This window comes from Schistocerca americana, chromosome 1 (assembly GCF_021461395.2).
Source record: "Schistocerca americana isolate TAMUIC-IGC-003095 chromosome 1, iqSchAmer2.1, whole genome shotgun sequence".
Classification (NCBI taxonomy): Eukaryota; Metazoa; Arthropoda; class Insecta; order Orthoptera; family Acrididae; genus Schistocerca; species Schistocerca americana.
Window position 1 is genome coordinate 512,184,865 of NC_060119.1, and position 17,999 is coordinate 512,202,863.

The 17,999-nt window shown below is 40.3% G+C and overlaps 1 protein-coding gene across 1 annotated transcript in view; it reads left to right on the top strand.

The window, feature by feature from the left end:
* Positions 1-17,999, top strand: part of LOC124624402 (peroxidase-like) — a 299,356-nt gene that overhangs the window by 229,736 nt on the left and 51,621 nt on the right. Inside the window, exon 10 of the mRNA XM_047149105.1 lies at positions 5,754-5,881. Coding sequence (XP_047005061.1) covers positions 5,754-5,881 — 128 coding nt within the window. The remainder of the gene's footprint in view (positions 1-5,753; positions 5,882-17,999) is intronic.

Below are 17,999 nucleotides of genomic sequence, written 5' to 3' on the forward strand. Positions count from 1 at the left end.
TAGCCAGGCCGGAGAATGCAAGAATGGTAAGTGAGAGGCAAGGCTGCAAGGGAAAGACTCAAACCTTTTTAAAAAAATTGTAAGAGCAGTTGCTCATTCGGTAACAGCAATTCCCATGAAAGACAAGAATCTGTGTTCGAATCACGGTCCAGCACACAGTTTTAATCAGCCAGTATGCTTGAAAACAGTGCACACTCCGCTGTAGAGCGAAAGAAAATAGCACAATGTTAACATTCTTTGTTATTAGCTTGCATGTAAGTTGTATGTGCCCTGAGCTGTATGTGCGCTAAGTTCTGTATGCCTGACTACCGCACTCCGACACTTATTCATTCGAAAATAAAAAAAAAAATGCTTTTGGATCCAAGATCATAGAGCAATCCTTTGTGTTGCTTCATTCCTGGTGGTATATTATACTCACCAGTGATTCTTCCCTTTCAGCTCTAAGAAACTGTGTATGTTCTGTCTTTCCGAAGTTAAAAGTAATCCTTTTACGTAATCCTTTTTAATAACTTTTGTTGTAACTTCTTGTACACATTTTTCTCTTGATTTATTATTAATACCTTCACCACTGGCAAAAAATAACTCGTTTTGCTCGCAGTTCTGATTACAATCAGACCACTTGTAGAGAAAGAAGAGAGTGTAGAAGACTCGTCATGATCCTTGCAGAACATTTCTTTATTCTCATCTGAATATGAGTCGGCCTGCCTCTACAAATTACTTGGAATGATTAGTCTAACTTTCTGCATTCTTCCTCTTAAGTAACTTCCGAGCACATGTGGGCAGCGCTCATATTTTGGAGAAGTTGCAATCACCATCCAAGCCACTAAGTAGTTTTGGATGAAGGACAGAATGATTTCCTCAATTCCTAATTGTTCCACATAACTATCCGAACTGAAGCTGCGTCTCTAACGACCTCGTTGTCGACGGAACTTTAAAAACTTCCTTCTTACGTAGTAAACTAATTGTACACCGTAACAGTAACTCTGTGAAAGTCAGCTATCTAACACTTCAACGTTTTTTTCAATCAAACGCCCTTCCTGAGTAGTTCGAAGATCCCATACAACGATACTTCTTTTTAATTGCAGTACTAATCATAGCAGAGTAGCGTCGGTGGAAGGAAGACGAATTAGTAAAAAAAAAAAAAAATAGTTCGTATTACCTATGGCAACCGGGCTTCCAAAATTGAATTCCAACAAGTCTTTTGTGAGGTTACTATCGTGTTCCCATAGACTACGCGAATAAATTAAAGATTTTCTCCAACCCATTCATCACCTGCATGTGCAACACCGCTCATTACCACAGAAGGAGCCCAGGAGGGTCTAGGTTATCACGTCATAAAAGATTAATGCGAATTATGGAGCCGTGAATTTTCCAAGCATATTTAAATGCAGTCTTGAAAAATCCAGAACTATAAGAAAGTCATCTAAAAGTTTGCCCAGATAGTCCGTGTACAATTTGGCCAAATTTTGAATACTTAGGAAGCGCTTTCTAGTTTCATAAATATTGAGCGAAATCATAATTTTATCACATCACAGTGTCCCTGATTCCGACTGAGTTCTTTAAATAATATTCACACAATAAAAATGCTCTCTTTTCTGAAATATGTAGTGCATTTGTCAAGCGAGATTGAAATATTCTGTTGTTAAATCCCTCTATAAGAAAGGTGACAGGAGCGATGCCGCTAACAATCGACCCATTTCACTACCGACATAATTTTCCAAATTTTGTTTGCAAGGTGATGTAATCTAGTGTAATATTTTACCTTAGTAACAATGATATCTTTAGTAAATTAGTTTGGATTTTCTCAATCGAGAATGGGATATATCCATCAATTGTCCGCCCCCACAGTTGAATGGTCAGCGTGATAGACTGCCGTCCTAAGGAACCCGGGTTCGATTCCCGGCTGGGTCGGAGATTTTCTCCGCTCAGGTACTGGGTGTTGTGTTGTCTTCATCATCATTTCACCCCCATCCGGCGCGCAGGTCGCCCAATGTGGCGTCGAATGTGATAAGACCTGCACCAAGGCGGCCGGACCTGCCACGCAAGGGGCCTCCCGCCCAATGACGCCAAACGCTCATTTCCATTTTTTCATCCATGCATTCACCAAGATTTACATGTATTAAATGACAATTAGCACTGGTTAGTATTTTCTGCAATCTGTCTAAGGCATGTGGCTGTGTAAGTCACATAAAGTAGTAAATACCGGCGCCCAGGTTGCTCCCGTGTTTCTTGATTTCCGGAAGGTGTTCGATACAGCTCCGTCCCGCCGTCTCTATAAAATTATAGCGAAATATAGCAAAACCTGCAGAGGATAGAGGTTTAGAGCAGGGATTGGCAGTTGACTCTCGGCATATACAGATCTAACGTATTGCGCATAAACAGGCAGAAAGGCCCATTCTTGTAAGATTACACGAATGCAGAACAATCGCTATAAGCAGTCACGGTCTTAAGTATCAAGGAATATGGTACTGACCGATTTAAAGTGAAACGACCACATTAAATTAATCGTAGATAAGGTATGCCGGGCTGGAATTGACTGGAAGAGCCCTCACGAAGTGTAATCCATCTACAAAGAAAGTAGCTTACAAAACCCGTGTTGAATATTGCTAGTCAGTCTGGGGTCCACACTTGATAAGACTGACGGAAATAGAGACAATCCAAAGAAGAGCACAGCGTTTCGTTACAGCTTCATTTAGCAAACGCGAAAGCATCATCGGAGATACCAGCCAACTCCAGTGGCCAAGACTGCGAGCGAGGTGTTCTGCATCAGGGTGTGGTTTACTCATTCAAATTCCGAGAGCGTACCTTCGTAGAAAAGTCAAACAATGTAAAGCGTTTCTCACACATATCTCGCGAAAAGTCTATGAATGTAAAATCATAGTAATTAGAAATCACACAGAAGCTTGCCAACAATTTTTCTTCCCACGAGCCATTTGCGACTGGAACAGGCAAAGGGGAGAGAAGTTACAGTGGTACACAAAATACCCTCTGCCACACGCCGTAAGCTGGCTTGTGGAATGCAGATGTAGATTCTCCCAGATAAAGTGACAATTTATGCAACTGATGGCACAGCCTAGCAGTGGATTATGTCATACCTTGCGAAAAGAATGCAGAAAGTTCTATTTAAAAATTCAACAAATGTAAGGAGAGATTTTTATGACTGGGGAAAAATCACTAATGGGATTCGACAAGACACAATCTTAGGTCCACTGTTGTTTCTCGTGTACGTAGACGACCGTCCACTAATAAACAACAAGCATAATTATTTCTTTTTGCTGATGACAATAGTACTGCAATCAATCCAAACGTACTTACGGCAACAGAAGAAATTATAAAAAAAAGTAACACATGATGAGGAAATCATAACTAGAGCAGAAACTTCGAAAGTTTTTGGTGTCCATATTGACGAGAATTGAAACTGGAGAAAACTACATTTTAGAACACTCAAATGAACTCAGTTCAGTTCCATTCAAGGACTGTTCTCACAAATGTCAACAACTACAAAAAAAAACAATTTCCAGGAAATATTTTATTGAATTACTTGAACAGTATACCCATACATTGATGATATCTTACACAATTATATTTCACAAATAAACTCTAGATGTATAATACAATGATGGAGAAACATTTCTATGAGCTTTCAGTTACAAATATAAAAATAGGTAAAAACCATTAATTTTTCCTAAAACTGAACATCTAAAGACTCATTATTTTGTAGCATTAATGTTGAAGCTTATTTTAACCTGCTGAATAAATACTAATTTAACAAATTGGTTCATTATTTTCATTGTCATGTTCATCGCAACGCTCTAGGGCCTTCCCATAGAACTCTGTCATCTACTGATGATGTAACAAAACATCCCTTTAGTTTCTTTACATTGTCAGGTTTTTTGCTTTCACATGGTTTTTGTTACAGCTGATTGATCAATGTCTTTGAAGCTGTATTAGTTTTCTTCACTTCGACAATGATCAGAGAGGAAAAGTATGTTGTTTCGATTGTTTGAGATTACAAAAATTTCACAGTTATAAATGTAACATTAAACAGGCAAACAGGAGACTTTCATAAAATCCGTGTACTGCAATAGGTTCGTCCCATTTATAAGTAAAACTTATTTTTTTATCCAAATTTTGTGTAGTTGAGTTTGTGGAAATGGTCCTCATTTCCACTTCAATCATTGCACATCTTGGGGAGCAACAAATTATTAAGCTCACATATTTCGCGAATTTGCATTCAGTAATATAACATGGAATCATGATCTGGGATAAATCATCTTTAAGAAAGAAAGTATTCGTTACTCAAAAACCTGCTGTAAGAGCAACATGTGGTGCCCACCCATGATCATCTTGTAGACCTCTGTTTAAGGAGCTAAGCATTTAGACTGTTGCAATTAACCTCCACAGTTCAAGAGTAGCAGTGATATACATTATAACAATACCAGAAGAAAAATAATATTCATTGTTCCACACTAAGGTAGTTTGTAGCACAAAAAGGGTTGCACAGCGCTGTCACCAAAATTTTTGATCACTTATCCAGAGACGTAGAATGTCTGACAGATAGCAAATTTAAATTTGAACACAAACTGAAGTGGTTTCACCTTGTCACCTTCGTACCTCCCGTAGGAAAAGTTCTATTTATGTAAGATGTAAAAGTGATTAATAATTCACAACTGCAATAAAAAATTTTGAAAATGGTCAGCATGTAACCATATTTACTCAATCATGTGAAATATGAATGCAAAATGACTCGTTCCACATTATTACGATTAAATGCGCAAATGATCCATGGCACATGAAACTAATTAAATAACATTGTGCCACTGCACAAAAAAATGATTTTATCTTTCTTGAAGTCTGTTCACATCTCTTACTGCTGAAATTGACATGATATCGTTTATCATCTTTATCTAATGTACTGCGTTTCTCAATTTTTAATATTAATGATTGATAAATAGACTTTAATTATCTGTTTTGTAGAGGTGGCAGTAGGTAATTATAAAATTACTTGTATTATTTAATGTATTTCATCAGTATAATTAAAGAACATAATTATTTTTAAGATGACAGTTGATATGTGAATAGCTGTCGAAAACAGCCCTGGAGTATACTACTTTCTTATAAATTTTTGAAAGTGTAATAAGTTATCAGACCTCTACGTGATAATATTCTTAAAAAGGATCAAACACCTCTGTCACTTGTAAGTCAACCAATGTTGTTGGATTAGGGATCTCCATTTTTCCAACCTCAATTTTCCATTGATAGGGGATTGAGTAGATAAGGGATTCAGTATGGCTGACAGAATGTCTTACCGTCAGTAAATTGCCAGACACTTTTTGTAGTGCGAATACGATCTCTTGCTCACCATTTGCTCTGTTGCTACACAGATTGAGTGTGCTATTAATTCTACCACCGCAGACCATATAAAATGATGAAATAAGCCCATAAAGTTTATAGGCTACTTGAAGAATCAACACTGTTAGAAAACAGTATATTAGCAGCTAGAGATGTTACAAATTTGTGAGTGGAGAGTATACGATTGCTATTGGTATTGGAACATCATATTTGCGTTTGTTACAAAAATTCTGTTTTACATGTTTACGAAAGAAACAAAGCCATAGTTTTTTAGTTATATGTTCCGCAAAATTTATTACGCAACGAACTCTAATAAAGCAGATCAGTAAATAACTAAAATTTGGATGTGAAATCTTTGATTGCATTTTTGTTTAGAAAGCAACAATGCGCCTTGGTTGCAGGTGAGATTCGAGTGAACGAGCAGCTGGTGCTGGCGTGTATGCACACGCTGATGGCGCGAGAGCACAACCGCCTCGCCAACGGACTGGCCCAGGTCAACCCCCACTGGGACGACGAGACGCTCTTCCAGGTCAGAGGCCGTCGCGCTCTACATACGGCGCACAACATTCCGCTGGCGCCCATTCACTGTCAAGTGGATGACTTATTTACTTTCTTTTTCTACTGCATTCTCGCTGTTCTTGTGCTGACACGAATTTTTCGCTGACTCAGCCCGCTTTGTAAGGTGAAATTTTACATCTACATCTACGTCTACATGGATACTCTGCAAATCACATTTAAGTGCCTGGCAGAGGGTTCATCGAACCACCTTCACAATTCTCTATTATTCCAATCTTGTGTAGCGCGCGGAAAGAATGAACACCTATATCTTTCCGTACGAGCTCTGATTTCCCTTATTTTATCTTTGTGAGCGTTCCTTCCTATCTAAGTCGGTGTCAACGAAATATTTTCGCATTCGGAGGAGAAAGTTGGTGATTGGAATTTCGTGAGAAGATTCCGTCGCAACGAAAAACGCCATTCTTTTAATGATGCCCATCCCAAATCCTGTATCGTTTCTGTGACACTCTCTCCCATGTATCGCGATAATACAAACCGTGCTGCCTTTCTTTGAACTTTTTCGATGTACTCAGTCAGTCCTATCTGGTAAGGATCCCACACCGCGCAACAGTATTCTAAAAGAGGACGGGTAAGAGTAGTGTAGGCAGTCTCCTTAGTAAGTCTGTTACATTTTCTAAGTGTCCTGCCAATGAAACGCAGTCTTTGGTTAGCCTTCCCCACAACATATTCTAAGTATCCCTTCCAATTTAAATTGTTCGTAATTGTAATACCTAAGTATTTAGTTGAATTCACGGCTTTTAGATTAAACTGATTCATCGTGTAACCGAAGTTTAACGCGTTCCTTTTAGCACTCATGTGGATAACCTCACACTTTTCGTTATTTAAGGTCAACTGCCACTTTTCGCACCATTCCGATATTTCTTCTAAATCGTTTTGCAGTTTCTTTTGATCTTCTGATGACTTTATTAAGTCGATAAACGACAGCGTCTTCTACAAACAACCGAAGACGGCTGCTCAAATTGTCTCCCAAATCGTTTATATAGATAAAGAACAGCAAAGGGCCTATAACACTACCTTGGGGAACGCCATAAATCACTTATGTTTTCCTCGATGACTTTCCGTCAATTACAACAAAATTGACTTCTCTGACAGGAAATCACGGATCCAGTCACATAACTGAGACGATATTCCATAAGCACGCAATTTCGCTACGAGCCTTTTGTGTGGTACAGTGCCAAAGCCTTCCGGAAATCCAGAAATACGTAATCGATCTGAAATCCCTTGTCAATAGCACTCAGCACTTCATGTGAATAAAGAGCTAGTTGTGTTTCACAGGAACATTGTTTTCTAAACCCATGTTGACTGTGTGTCAATAGACCGTTTCCTTCGAGGTAATTCATTACGCTCGAACACAATATACGTTCTAAAATCCTGCTGCATATCAACGTTAACGATATGGGCCTGTAATTTACTGGATTACTCCTACTACCTTTCTTGAATACTGATGTGACCTGTGCAACTTTCCAGTGTTTGCGTACGGATCTTTCGTCGAGCGAACGGTAGTGTATAATTGTTAAGTATGGAGCTAATGCATCAGTATACTCCGAAAGGAACCTAATTGGTACACAGTCTGGACAAGAAGACTTGCTTTTATTAAGTGATTTAAGTTGCTTCACTACTCCGAGGATATTTACTTCTACGTCTCATGTTAGCAGCTGTTCTCGATTCGAATTCTGGAATATTTACTTCGTCTTCTTTTGTGAAGGCATTTCGGAAGGCTGTGTTCAGTAACTCTGCTTTGGCAGCACTGTCTTCGATAGTATCTCCATTGCTCTGGCGAAGAGAAGGCATTGATTGTTTCTTGCCGCTAACATACTTCACATACGACTAGAATCGCTTTGGATTTTCTGTCAGGTTTCGAGACAAAGTTTCGTTGTGGAAACTGTTATAAGCATCTCGCTTTGAAGTCCGCGCTAAACTTCGATCTTCTGTAAAAGATCATCAATCTTGGGGATTTTACATGTGTTTAAATTTAGCATGTTTGTTTCGTTGTTTCTGCAACAGTGTTCTAACCCGTTTTCTGTACCAAGGAGGATCAGCTCCGTCGTTTGTTAATTTATTTAGTATAAATCTCTCAATTGCTGCCGATAATATTTCTTTGAATTTAAGCCACATCTGGTCTACACTTACATTATTAATTTGGAATGAGTGGAGATTGTCTCTCAGGAAGGTTTCAAGTGAATTTTTATCTGCTTTTTTAAATAGGTATATTTTTCGCTTATTTTTCGAGGATTTGGGGATTACAATATTCAGTCTTGCTACGACAGCCCTGCGTTCACTAGTCCCTGAATCGGTTTTGATGTTCGTTATTAACTCAGGATTATTTGTTGCTAAGAGGTCAAGAGTGTTTTCACAACCGTTTACTATTCGCGTGGGCTCATGAAGTAACTGCTCGAGATAATTTTCAGAGAATGCGTTTACCACAATTTCGGATGATATTTTATGCGTACCTTCGGAATTAAACATGTATTTTCGCCAACATATCGAGGGTAAATTAAAGTCACCACCAACTATTATCGTATGATTCGGGCACGTGTTTGAAATCAAACTCAAGTTTTCTTTGAACCTTTCAGCAACTGTGTCATCACATTGTCGCTTGGAGCATGAGATGTAATTCATTCAAATATATTTTTTAATAAAATTGCCTTTATCGCACTAAAAATAACGCCTAGTAGTCATAAGAACTGCATCCGGCGCGTTACAGGTTTACGAATCACAGCCGAGATGTGTACATTTCGCTCACATAATACGATAACTGCTTAACGGTCGAAAGAGGTGAACATAAACCTGCATATACATGACTACTCTGCAAATCCCACTAATGTGTTTCGCGGAAGGTTTCATAGAACCATTTCCAGGCTATTTCTCGACCCTTCCACTCTCGAATAGCACGCGGGAAAAATGAACACCTAAATTTTTCCTTTAGGGTTCTACCAGAAGTTACTCTGGAATAATGCTCAGTTGCGGATTTTCCTCCGACAGGATTGTTTGCTTTATAATTCTGATTTATCTTATTACGATGGTAATTTCTCCTTATGTATGTGGGTGTCAGCTATATATACTCTCTCCCCTATTTCGCCATAACACAAAACGAGCTATCCCTTTTGAGCTTTCGATGCCCTCCGTCAGCCCTATCTGGTAAGGACCCTCCATCACAGTATTTTTTATTTGACGGTTGAAATTTAAGTTGTTCACAATTGTAATTCTTAGGTATTTAGTTGAATCTACAACCTTCAAATTTGTATGATTTTACATCCCACTAACAGATGTCCAAATACATTCGATTAGGTAGTGTACACTGCCAGTATCGACTAACCGGAGTGGACGTTAAAAGCACTGACAGTTCAAACATTGAGGGTTGCCTAACACGCGATGCAAAAAGTGACTAGAAAACACAGAAATGCATAAGCGAAAATACAGGAGCTGATGTTATCACAGAATTACAAACGCCGGGAGGCTGGGTATATAGCGAGATAAAACAGTGGGAGATGGACTGAGAAGAATGTGCATTGGGCTACTCATGATAAGAAGAGACCTAGAGAACAAGCTAGTGAAAGATGAACTGACGACAAAAAAAGAAGAAAAAAAGGAAAACTTGTATGTGAAATGCTGACGATTTTAATTTAAAGAGAATACTGCAGGAGATCTAAATCTAGTAGTGGATGACAAATGACCGCGGATCCTGATGATGGTGGTGGTGGTGGTGGTGGTGGTGAGGAGATGGAAGAGGCGGAGGAAAGCTACTCATAGCGTTTCTAGGCCGCTAAAGTTTGTTAACCTGTCTACATTACGTCTGTGTTTTAAAGTCAGTCCCTCTCTCAATCGTCATTTTGTGATGCTTTTATCAAGAAGCACTCTGGTGGCTTACATTATAGTTTCGTTGCAGCACTTGATGCAATTTAACCCCACATTCCTCCTCAACACCGCCACGGTATGAGTCTGGATTGTTCACACATAACACATTTTTTGTCGCTATCGTATTGAGAAGTGATGTTTTATCTCAGCCAATATTTTGTTGCCTAGCATAGACACAGTACTCGATGGGAATAAGCCTGCCCCCAAACAGACATTTTGAATACTTAACAGAGTAGCATCATAGAGTGCATGCAGCAATCCAACAAATAATCTCGTCAAAAAATGCACACTCACAAACAGCAGCTCTTAAATAACTTAGCTACAGTACCGTAATTTAGACTAAGTCTAAAGCGAGGCCTGAAACATAGATAATACCGAAATAGACAATTCCGCAAACGACGAAGAATAAAATCCAAACCCCAGTACGAAACGTTACGTAGATATATGAAGCGGCGCCGAAATAAATCCACGTTTGCATAGCAAAATAAAAACTACAAATATTCCTTGTGTGGCGACACTCTATCTTTTATGCTCCTCGGGTGTTAAGGTTCCGGTCACCTTCCGAAGGAGAGGTACGTATCCATATATTTGCCGCGATCTGGAGGGCGAAAGTGTTTGAAAGTTCTTAAGAGCTAGTTAGTTAAAACTACTGGTTTCCGGACAGGAGACTAGAAACAAGTTGTAGTGCACAGCACCCTGTCTTGCTCGACGAGAGACATACACTGAGGTGTAGCGATATGGCCATGGTGATAATATCGCGTACACATGGTATAAAAGGGCAGTGCATTGACGGAAATGTCATTTGTACTCAGGTAACTCATGTGAAAATGTGTACGACGTGATTATAGCTGCAAGCGGGAATTACCAAACTTTGAACGCGGAATTATAGTTGGAGCTAGACACTTGGGACATTTCATTTCGAAAATCTTTAGGGAATTCAATATTCCGAGATCCACAGTGCCAAGAATGTGCCGAGAACACCAAATTTCAGGCATTGCCTCTCACCACGGACACCATAGTGGCTGACGGCCTTCAATTAACAAGCGAGAGCAGGAGCGTTTGCGTAGAGTTGTCAGTGCTAACAGAGAAGTAACACAACGTGAAGTAATCGCTGAAATCAATGTGTGACCTACGACGAACATACCCGTTAGGAGAGTACGGTTACATTGGCATTAATGGGCTATGGCAGCAGACGACAGACTAGAGAGCCTTTGCTAATAGCACGACATCGTCTGCAGCACATCTCCTGGGCTCTTGACCATATCGGTTGGACCCTAGACGACTGGAAAACCATAACCTGGTCAGATGACTCCTGATTTCACTTGTTAAGAGCTGATTGTGAGATTCGAGTGTAGTGCAGACTCCAGAAAGCCATGGACACAAGTTTTCAACAAGGCACTATGCATGCTGCTGCTGGCTCCAAATGGTATGAGCTGTGTTTACATGCAATGGACTGTGACCTCTCGTCCAACTGAACTGATCATTGACTGTAAATAGTTATATTCGGCTACTTGGAGACCATTCGCAGCCATTCAGACCTTCATGTTCCCCAACAACGACAGAATTTTTATGGATGACAATTCACCATGTCATCGGTCTACATTTGTTCACGATTGGTTTGAAGAACATTCTGGAGAGATCGAGCGAATGATTTGGCCACCCAGATCGCCCGACACGAATCCCATCGAACATCTACGGTTCCTAATAGAGATATCAGTTCGTGCACAAAATCTTGCACCTGCAAAACTTTCGCAATTATGTACAGTTACAGAGGCAGCATGGCTCATCATTTCTGTAGAGGACTTCAACTGTTTGTTGACTCCATTCCACGTTGAGTTGCTGCATTACGCCGGGCGAGAGTAAATCTGATACTATATTAGGAGGTATCCTATGACTTTTGTCACCTCAGTGTACACTGATGAGCCGACAAATTATGACCTCTGCCCACCGCTAAATTCAAAGCTGCTTGTTGTTGTCGCGGGCACGTGACGCGGAAACAAAAGTGTATAACCGGAGCAGAGATACATAGGGAATCATTCTACCGACGATAAGGAATGAAGACGGGGAAATCCACTAAGCACTTTTATCAAAGGTCGCTTGTGCAGATCGTTATGGTCCAGCGCCTTGGAACGAGCATCTCGGAAACAGCGGAACTAGTAGGCTGTTCACGTGCTACCATTGTAACCATCTATGGAGGGTCGTTTGAGGTCGGTGAAACCACGAGTAGACAAGGTGTGGGACGTCCTCGTCTCGTCGCGGAACTTGGAGTTCGGAGGCACGATAGGCGGCTGACTGTGTGAGTTATGGCAACACGTTACAATGCTGGTACAACCACATGTTTCGGAACACACCGTTCAGTGTACGTTGTTGAACATGGGGATCTGCAGCAAACGGTCCCTACGTGTTCTCATAGTGACATTATCAATTATGATTGTAGAGGGCACGTGTTCATCGAGACTGGAACGTGGATCAATACGAACGTGTGGCTCGGTCGGATGAATCACGTTTCTTGCTACAGCAGGTCCAGATATGCAGTCACGCATGCGAATGGATGTTCAAAACATGCACTGCGGTACGGACGCAGGCCAATAGGGCCAGTATTATTCTATGGGGGACGTTAACCTGGGCTTCCATGCGACCTGTGATAGTAATAAAAGGCACCATGAGAACAGAGAACTACATGAACATTACTGTGGACCACCTGCTTGCCTTCATGCTTGGTATCTTCCCCGATGGTGATGGTATCTTCCAGCAGGATAACGATCTGTGTCACAAAGCCAGAATCGTGTTACAGGGTTTGAGCGTGATGCTGAGTTTTACTTCTTCTTCTACTTTTTGTTCTGCCAACTCAGGATCTACAGCTACATCTACATCTACATCCATACTCCGCAAGCCACCTGACGGTGTGCAGCGGAGGGTACCCTGAGTACCTCTATCGGTTCTCCCTTCTATTACAGTCTCTTATTGTTCGAGGAAAGAAGGATTGTCGGTATGCTTCTGTGTGGGCTCTAATCTCTCTGATTTTATCCTCATGGTCTCTTCGCGAGATATACGTAGGAGGGAGCAATATACTGCTTGACTCTTCGGTGAAGGTATGTTCTCGAAACTTTAACAAAAGCCCGTACCGAGCTACTGAGCGTCTCTCCTGCAGTCTTCCACTGGAGTTTATCTATCATATCCGTAACGCTTTCGCGATTACTAAATGATCCTGTAACGAAGCGCGCTGCTCTCCGTTGGATCTTCTCTATCTCTTCTATCAACCCTATCTGGTACGGATCCCACACTGCTGAGCAGTATTCAAGCAGTGGGCGAACAAGCGTACTGTAACCTACTTCCTTTGTTTTCGGATTGCATTTCCTTAGGATTCTTCCAATGAATCTCAGTCTGGCATCTGCTTTACCGGCGATCACGTTATATGATCATTCCATTTTAAATCACTCCTAATGCGTACTCCCAGATAATTTATGGAATTCACTGTTTCCAGTTGCTGACCTGCTATTTTGTAGCTAAATGATGAGGGATCTATCTTTCTATGTATTCGCAGCACATTACACTTGTCTACATTGAGATTACACTTGTCTACATTGAGATTCAATTGCCATTTCCTGCACCATGCGTCAATTCACTGCAGATCCTCCTGCATTTCAGTACAATTTTCCATTGTTACAACCTCTCGATACACCACAGCATTATCTGCAAAAAGGCTCAGTGAACTTCCGATGTCATCCACAAGGTCATTTTGTATATTGTGAATAGCAATGGTCATATGACACTCCCCTGCGGCACAACTCAAATCACTCTTACTTCGGAAGACTTCTCTCCATTGAGAATTACATGCTGCGTTCTGTTATCTAGGAACTCTTCAATCCAATCACACAATTGGTCTGATAGTCCATATGCTCTTACTTTGTTCATTAAACGACTGTGTGGAACTGTATCGAACGCCTTGCGGAAGTCAAGAAACACGGCATCTACCTGGGAACCCGTGTCTATGGCCCTGTGAGTCTCGTGGACGAATAGCGCGAGCTGGGTTTCACACGACCGTCTTTTTCGAAACCCATGCTGGTTCCTACAGAGTAGATTTCTAGTCTCCAGAAAAGTCATAATACTCGAACATAATACGTGTTCCAAAATTCTACAACTGATCGACGTTAGAGACATAGGTCTACAGTTCTGCACATCCGTTCGACGTCCCTTCTTGAAAACTGGGTTGACCTTTGCCCTTTTCCAGTCCTTTGGAACGCTACGCTCTTCTATAGACCTATGGTACACCGCTGCAAGAAGGGGAGCAAGTTCCTTCGCGTACTCTGTGTAAAATCGAACTGGTATCCCATCAGGTCCAGCGGCCTTTCTTCTTTTGAGCGATTTTAATTGTTTCTCTATCCCTCTGTCGTCTATTTCGATGGCTACCATTTTGTCATCTGTGCGACAATCTAGAGAAGGAACTACGGTGCAGTCTTCCTCTGTGAAACAGCATTGGAAAAAGACATTTAGTATTTCGGTCTTTAGTCTGTCATCCTCTGTTTCAGTACCATTTTGGTCACAGAGTGTCTGGACATTTTGTTTTGATCCACCTACCGCTTTGACATAAGACCAAAATTTCTTAGGATTTTCTGCCAGGTCAGTACATAGAACTTTACTTTCGAATTCATTGAACGCCTCTCGCATAGCGCTCCTAACACTACATTTCGCTTCGCGTAATTTTTGTTTGTCTGCAAGGCTTTGGCTATGTTTATGTTTGCTGTGAAGTTCCCTTTGCTTCAGCAGCAGTTTTCTAACTCGGTTGTTGTACCACGGTGGCTCTTTTCCATCTCTTACGATCTTGCTTGGCACATACTCATCTAATGCATATTGTACGATGGTTTTGAACTTTGTCCACTGATCCTCAACACTATCTTTGAGACAAAACTCTTGTGTTGAGCCGTCAGGTACTCTGTAATCTGCTTTTTGTCACTTTTGCTAAACAGAAAAACCTTCCTACCTTTTTGAATATTTCTATTTACGGCTGAAGTCATCGATGCAGTTACCGCTTTATGATCGCTGATTCCCTGTTCTGCGTTAACTGTTTCAAATAGTTCGGGTCTGTTTGTCACCAGAAGGTCTAATATGTTATCGCCAAGAGTCGGTTCTCTGTTTAACTGCTCAAGGTAGTTTCAGATAAAGCACTTAAAAAAATTTCACTGGATTCTTTGTCCCTGACACCTGTTATGAACATTTGAGTCTCCCAGTCCATATCCGGCAAATTAAAATCTCCACCCAGAACTATAACATGGTGGGGAAATCTACACGAAATATTTTCCAAATTATCCTTCAGGTGCTCAGCCACAACAGCTGCGGAGCCAGGGGGCCTATAGAGACATCCAATTACCATGTCTGAGCCTGCTTTAACCGTGACCTTCAAAAAAATGGTTCAAATGGCTCTGAGCACTATGGGACTTAACTACTGTGGTCATCAGTCCCCTAGAACTTAGAACTACTTAAACCTAACTAACCTAAGGACATCACACACACCCATGCCCGAGGCAGGAGTCGAACCTGCGACCGTAGCAGCCTAGAACCGCTAGACCACCGCGGCCGGCAACCGTGACCTTCACCCAAATTATTTCACATTTCGGATCTCCGTCAATTTCCTTCGATACTATTGCACTTTTTATCACTATAAACACGACTCCCCCTTCACTGTCCAGCCTGTGTCTGCCGTATACATTCCAATCTGAGTTTAGGATTTCATTACTGTTTACGTCTGGTTTCAGCCAACTTTCTGTCCCAAGTACTATATGGGCGTTATGACCGTTTATTAATGAGAGCAGTTCTGGGACCTTTCTATAGTCGCTCCTGCAGTTTACTATTAGCACATTAATATTGATATTCCCTGTTGCATTTTGCCTACTCCTACCTTGCCGCGTCTCAGGAGGCGTCTTGTCGGGCCTAGGGAGGTAATTCTCTAACCTGTTTTTGTTGGATTACTTTTCAGTTAACCGCTGTAGCCTCAGTTCATTCCTTATTTCTTCATTTCTTATTTTGTCTTCTCATGTATTGCCTTTCACTGATCAAAAGAACTTCATTTCTGATGTCTTTTGCTCATACTGTCTAAATTTCTGCTCCATATACTAGTCCTGTGAATAGTGCTACGACTTTATAAAATTTCATTTAGGTTTCGCTTCTCCTTTTACACTCTAATGTGCTTCGTATCGTGCCACATATATGTTGATAAGTGTAAATTTTCTTCTTTGTGCCTTTCTCTTCTTAAAAAGTTACGTCGTATCCTAGATACTCGAAGCGGAACACTTGGTCTATTGTTTTGTTACTGATATTTATTTTAGTCCTTACATGGTTTTCGTAAAAAAGAAGCTGTTTTTTTATATCTTCAGATCCTGTTTGGTCTGTGTACCGCTATTTATAATTTGTCTCCACTGTCCTGTGTGATTACCTCGTCGCGCTTTCTCAAAGTCGATAAACGCTAGTTCTCGTCCTTTTTTGCGTGACTTATTTTAGAATGAAAACACTGTTGCTACTGGATCTTCCTTTATGGATGCCTCCTTGGTGCTCTAATAAAACTGAGTCAGAGATGTTTCGAAGCGTTTCATTAACTATACTGCTGTAGAGTTTACAATAATCACCCATAAGACAGATTCCCCAATAAGTAGTTGTGTTACTTTGTCTCCTTTTTTAAACAGTGAAACAACTTTAGCACATCTTCATCCGTCTGAGGTTTCACCTGAACGTTAACACATTTTATAGAGACGGAGCATACTGAATCCTAGAAATGTCCACTACGTCTTAACAATTGTGAGTTAATGCAATCTGATCCACCTGCTTTTCCATTTTTTCCTTCAATACCTGTATTGGTTCTATCAAATCTGTTAGAGTCGTCCCTTTTTCTGCTTTTCCTTCCATTGCCTCTTCTGCATCCTGATTAAACCACGAATTCTTACAATGATTTATCCAGTCTTCTGAATAATGATAGTTACAGTTGCAGTATCTTTGCCTCTTCTTTTTAGATGCAGATAAGCTTATAAGATACTTCCTCTCTACCGTGAATATCATGTTTGACTTTACTTATAAGTCTACCCCATGAAAATCTATGTGGCTGTCTATTTTTTTTGTTTCATTTCTGATTTAATTATATCATTCTTTAGCTTCTTCAGTCTGTTTCTGCAGGAACTCTCTACATGTTCTATTTATTTTATTTTCTACGGCTTCTCTTATCTCTTCGTTTCAGAATTTATTTTTCCATTCGTTTTGGGTTTTTCAGCTAGTACTTCTTTAGCGAACTGTATTATGTTATTTTTAATAGTTTTTCATTCTTGATTTAGATATTCCCTTGATGATGTCTGTTGGACTAGCTTAACTAACCTGCACTGATGTAGATTCCGTAAACTCTTTTTTTGAAGCACATGCACGTTCAAGATTTTGTTTAGGTTTCTTTCATTCTTCCCTTCTTCTGTTTTTTCCATCTTTCCAACAGTTGGGTCTTTGATTCAACAAGATAGTGGTCCGTACTCACTTCCTGCCCCAATATATTTCCATGTCTATTACCCATAAGGTAGACTTCTATTTGCTATTATATAATCAATGAAAGATCTGTGGCCTCGTGCAGACATGTGTATTTATGTAGACCTCTCTTCTTTAAAAACAGTGTGTTGGTTATATTTAGTTCATTAAAGCGAGCAGACTCTCTCAATTTTCAATCTCACTGAGATGATATTTTCGAGTACTAGCGCATATTACCGAACGTTACCTTCTCATTTTCTATCTATAAATACTGCCTCTTCCTTACAAGCTATTTCCTCAGGTCTTCCTCCACTCTATAGCACACACTCTATAGCACTCTATAGCATACAGTAATCTTCTAGATATTTAGTACCTTTCAAGATATTTTTCCGTAATAGCTGCTATACTGATATTACAATCTTTGAGTATTTTGATCGGTCTTACTTGTCCTCAGACCCTGAACGTTCCATGTGGTAACATTGAGTATGTCTTTAATCCATAATTCTTAACATTTTCCTTGGATGGTCGGTGTCTATGGTTTCCGGTTTTGGTCCGAGGCTTGCTCTGAGGTTTGTAAGAATGATGATTTTTACATTGATAGATTACTTGTAAACTAATGGCCGAAGGAGAGAGGGCATAAAACGTGAAGAGCCAACGGCATGGCAAGAAAAACGTTTCTGGGAAAGAGAAATTTGTTTACGTCGGATATACACTCCTGGAAA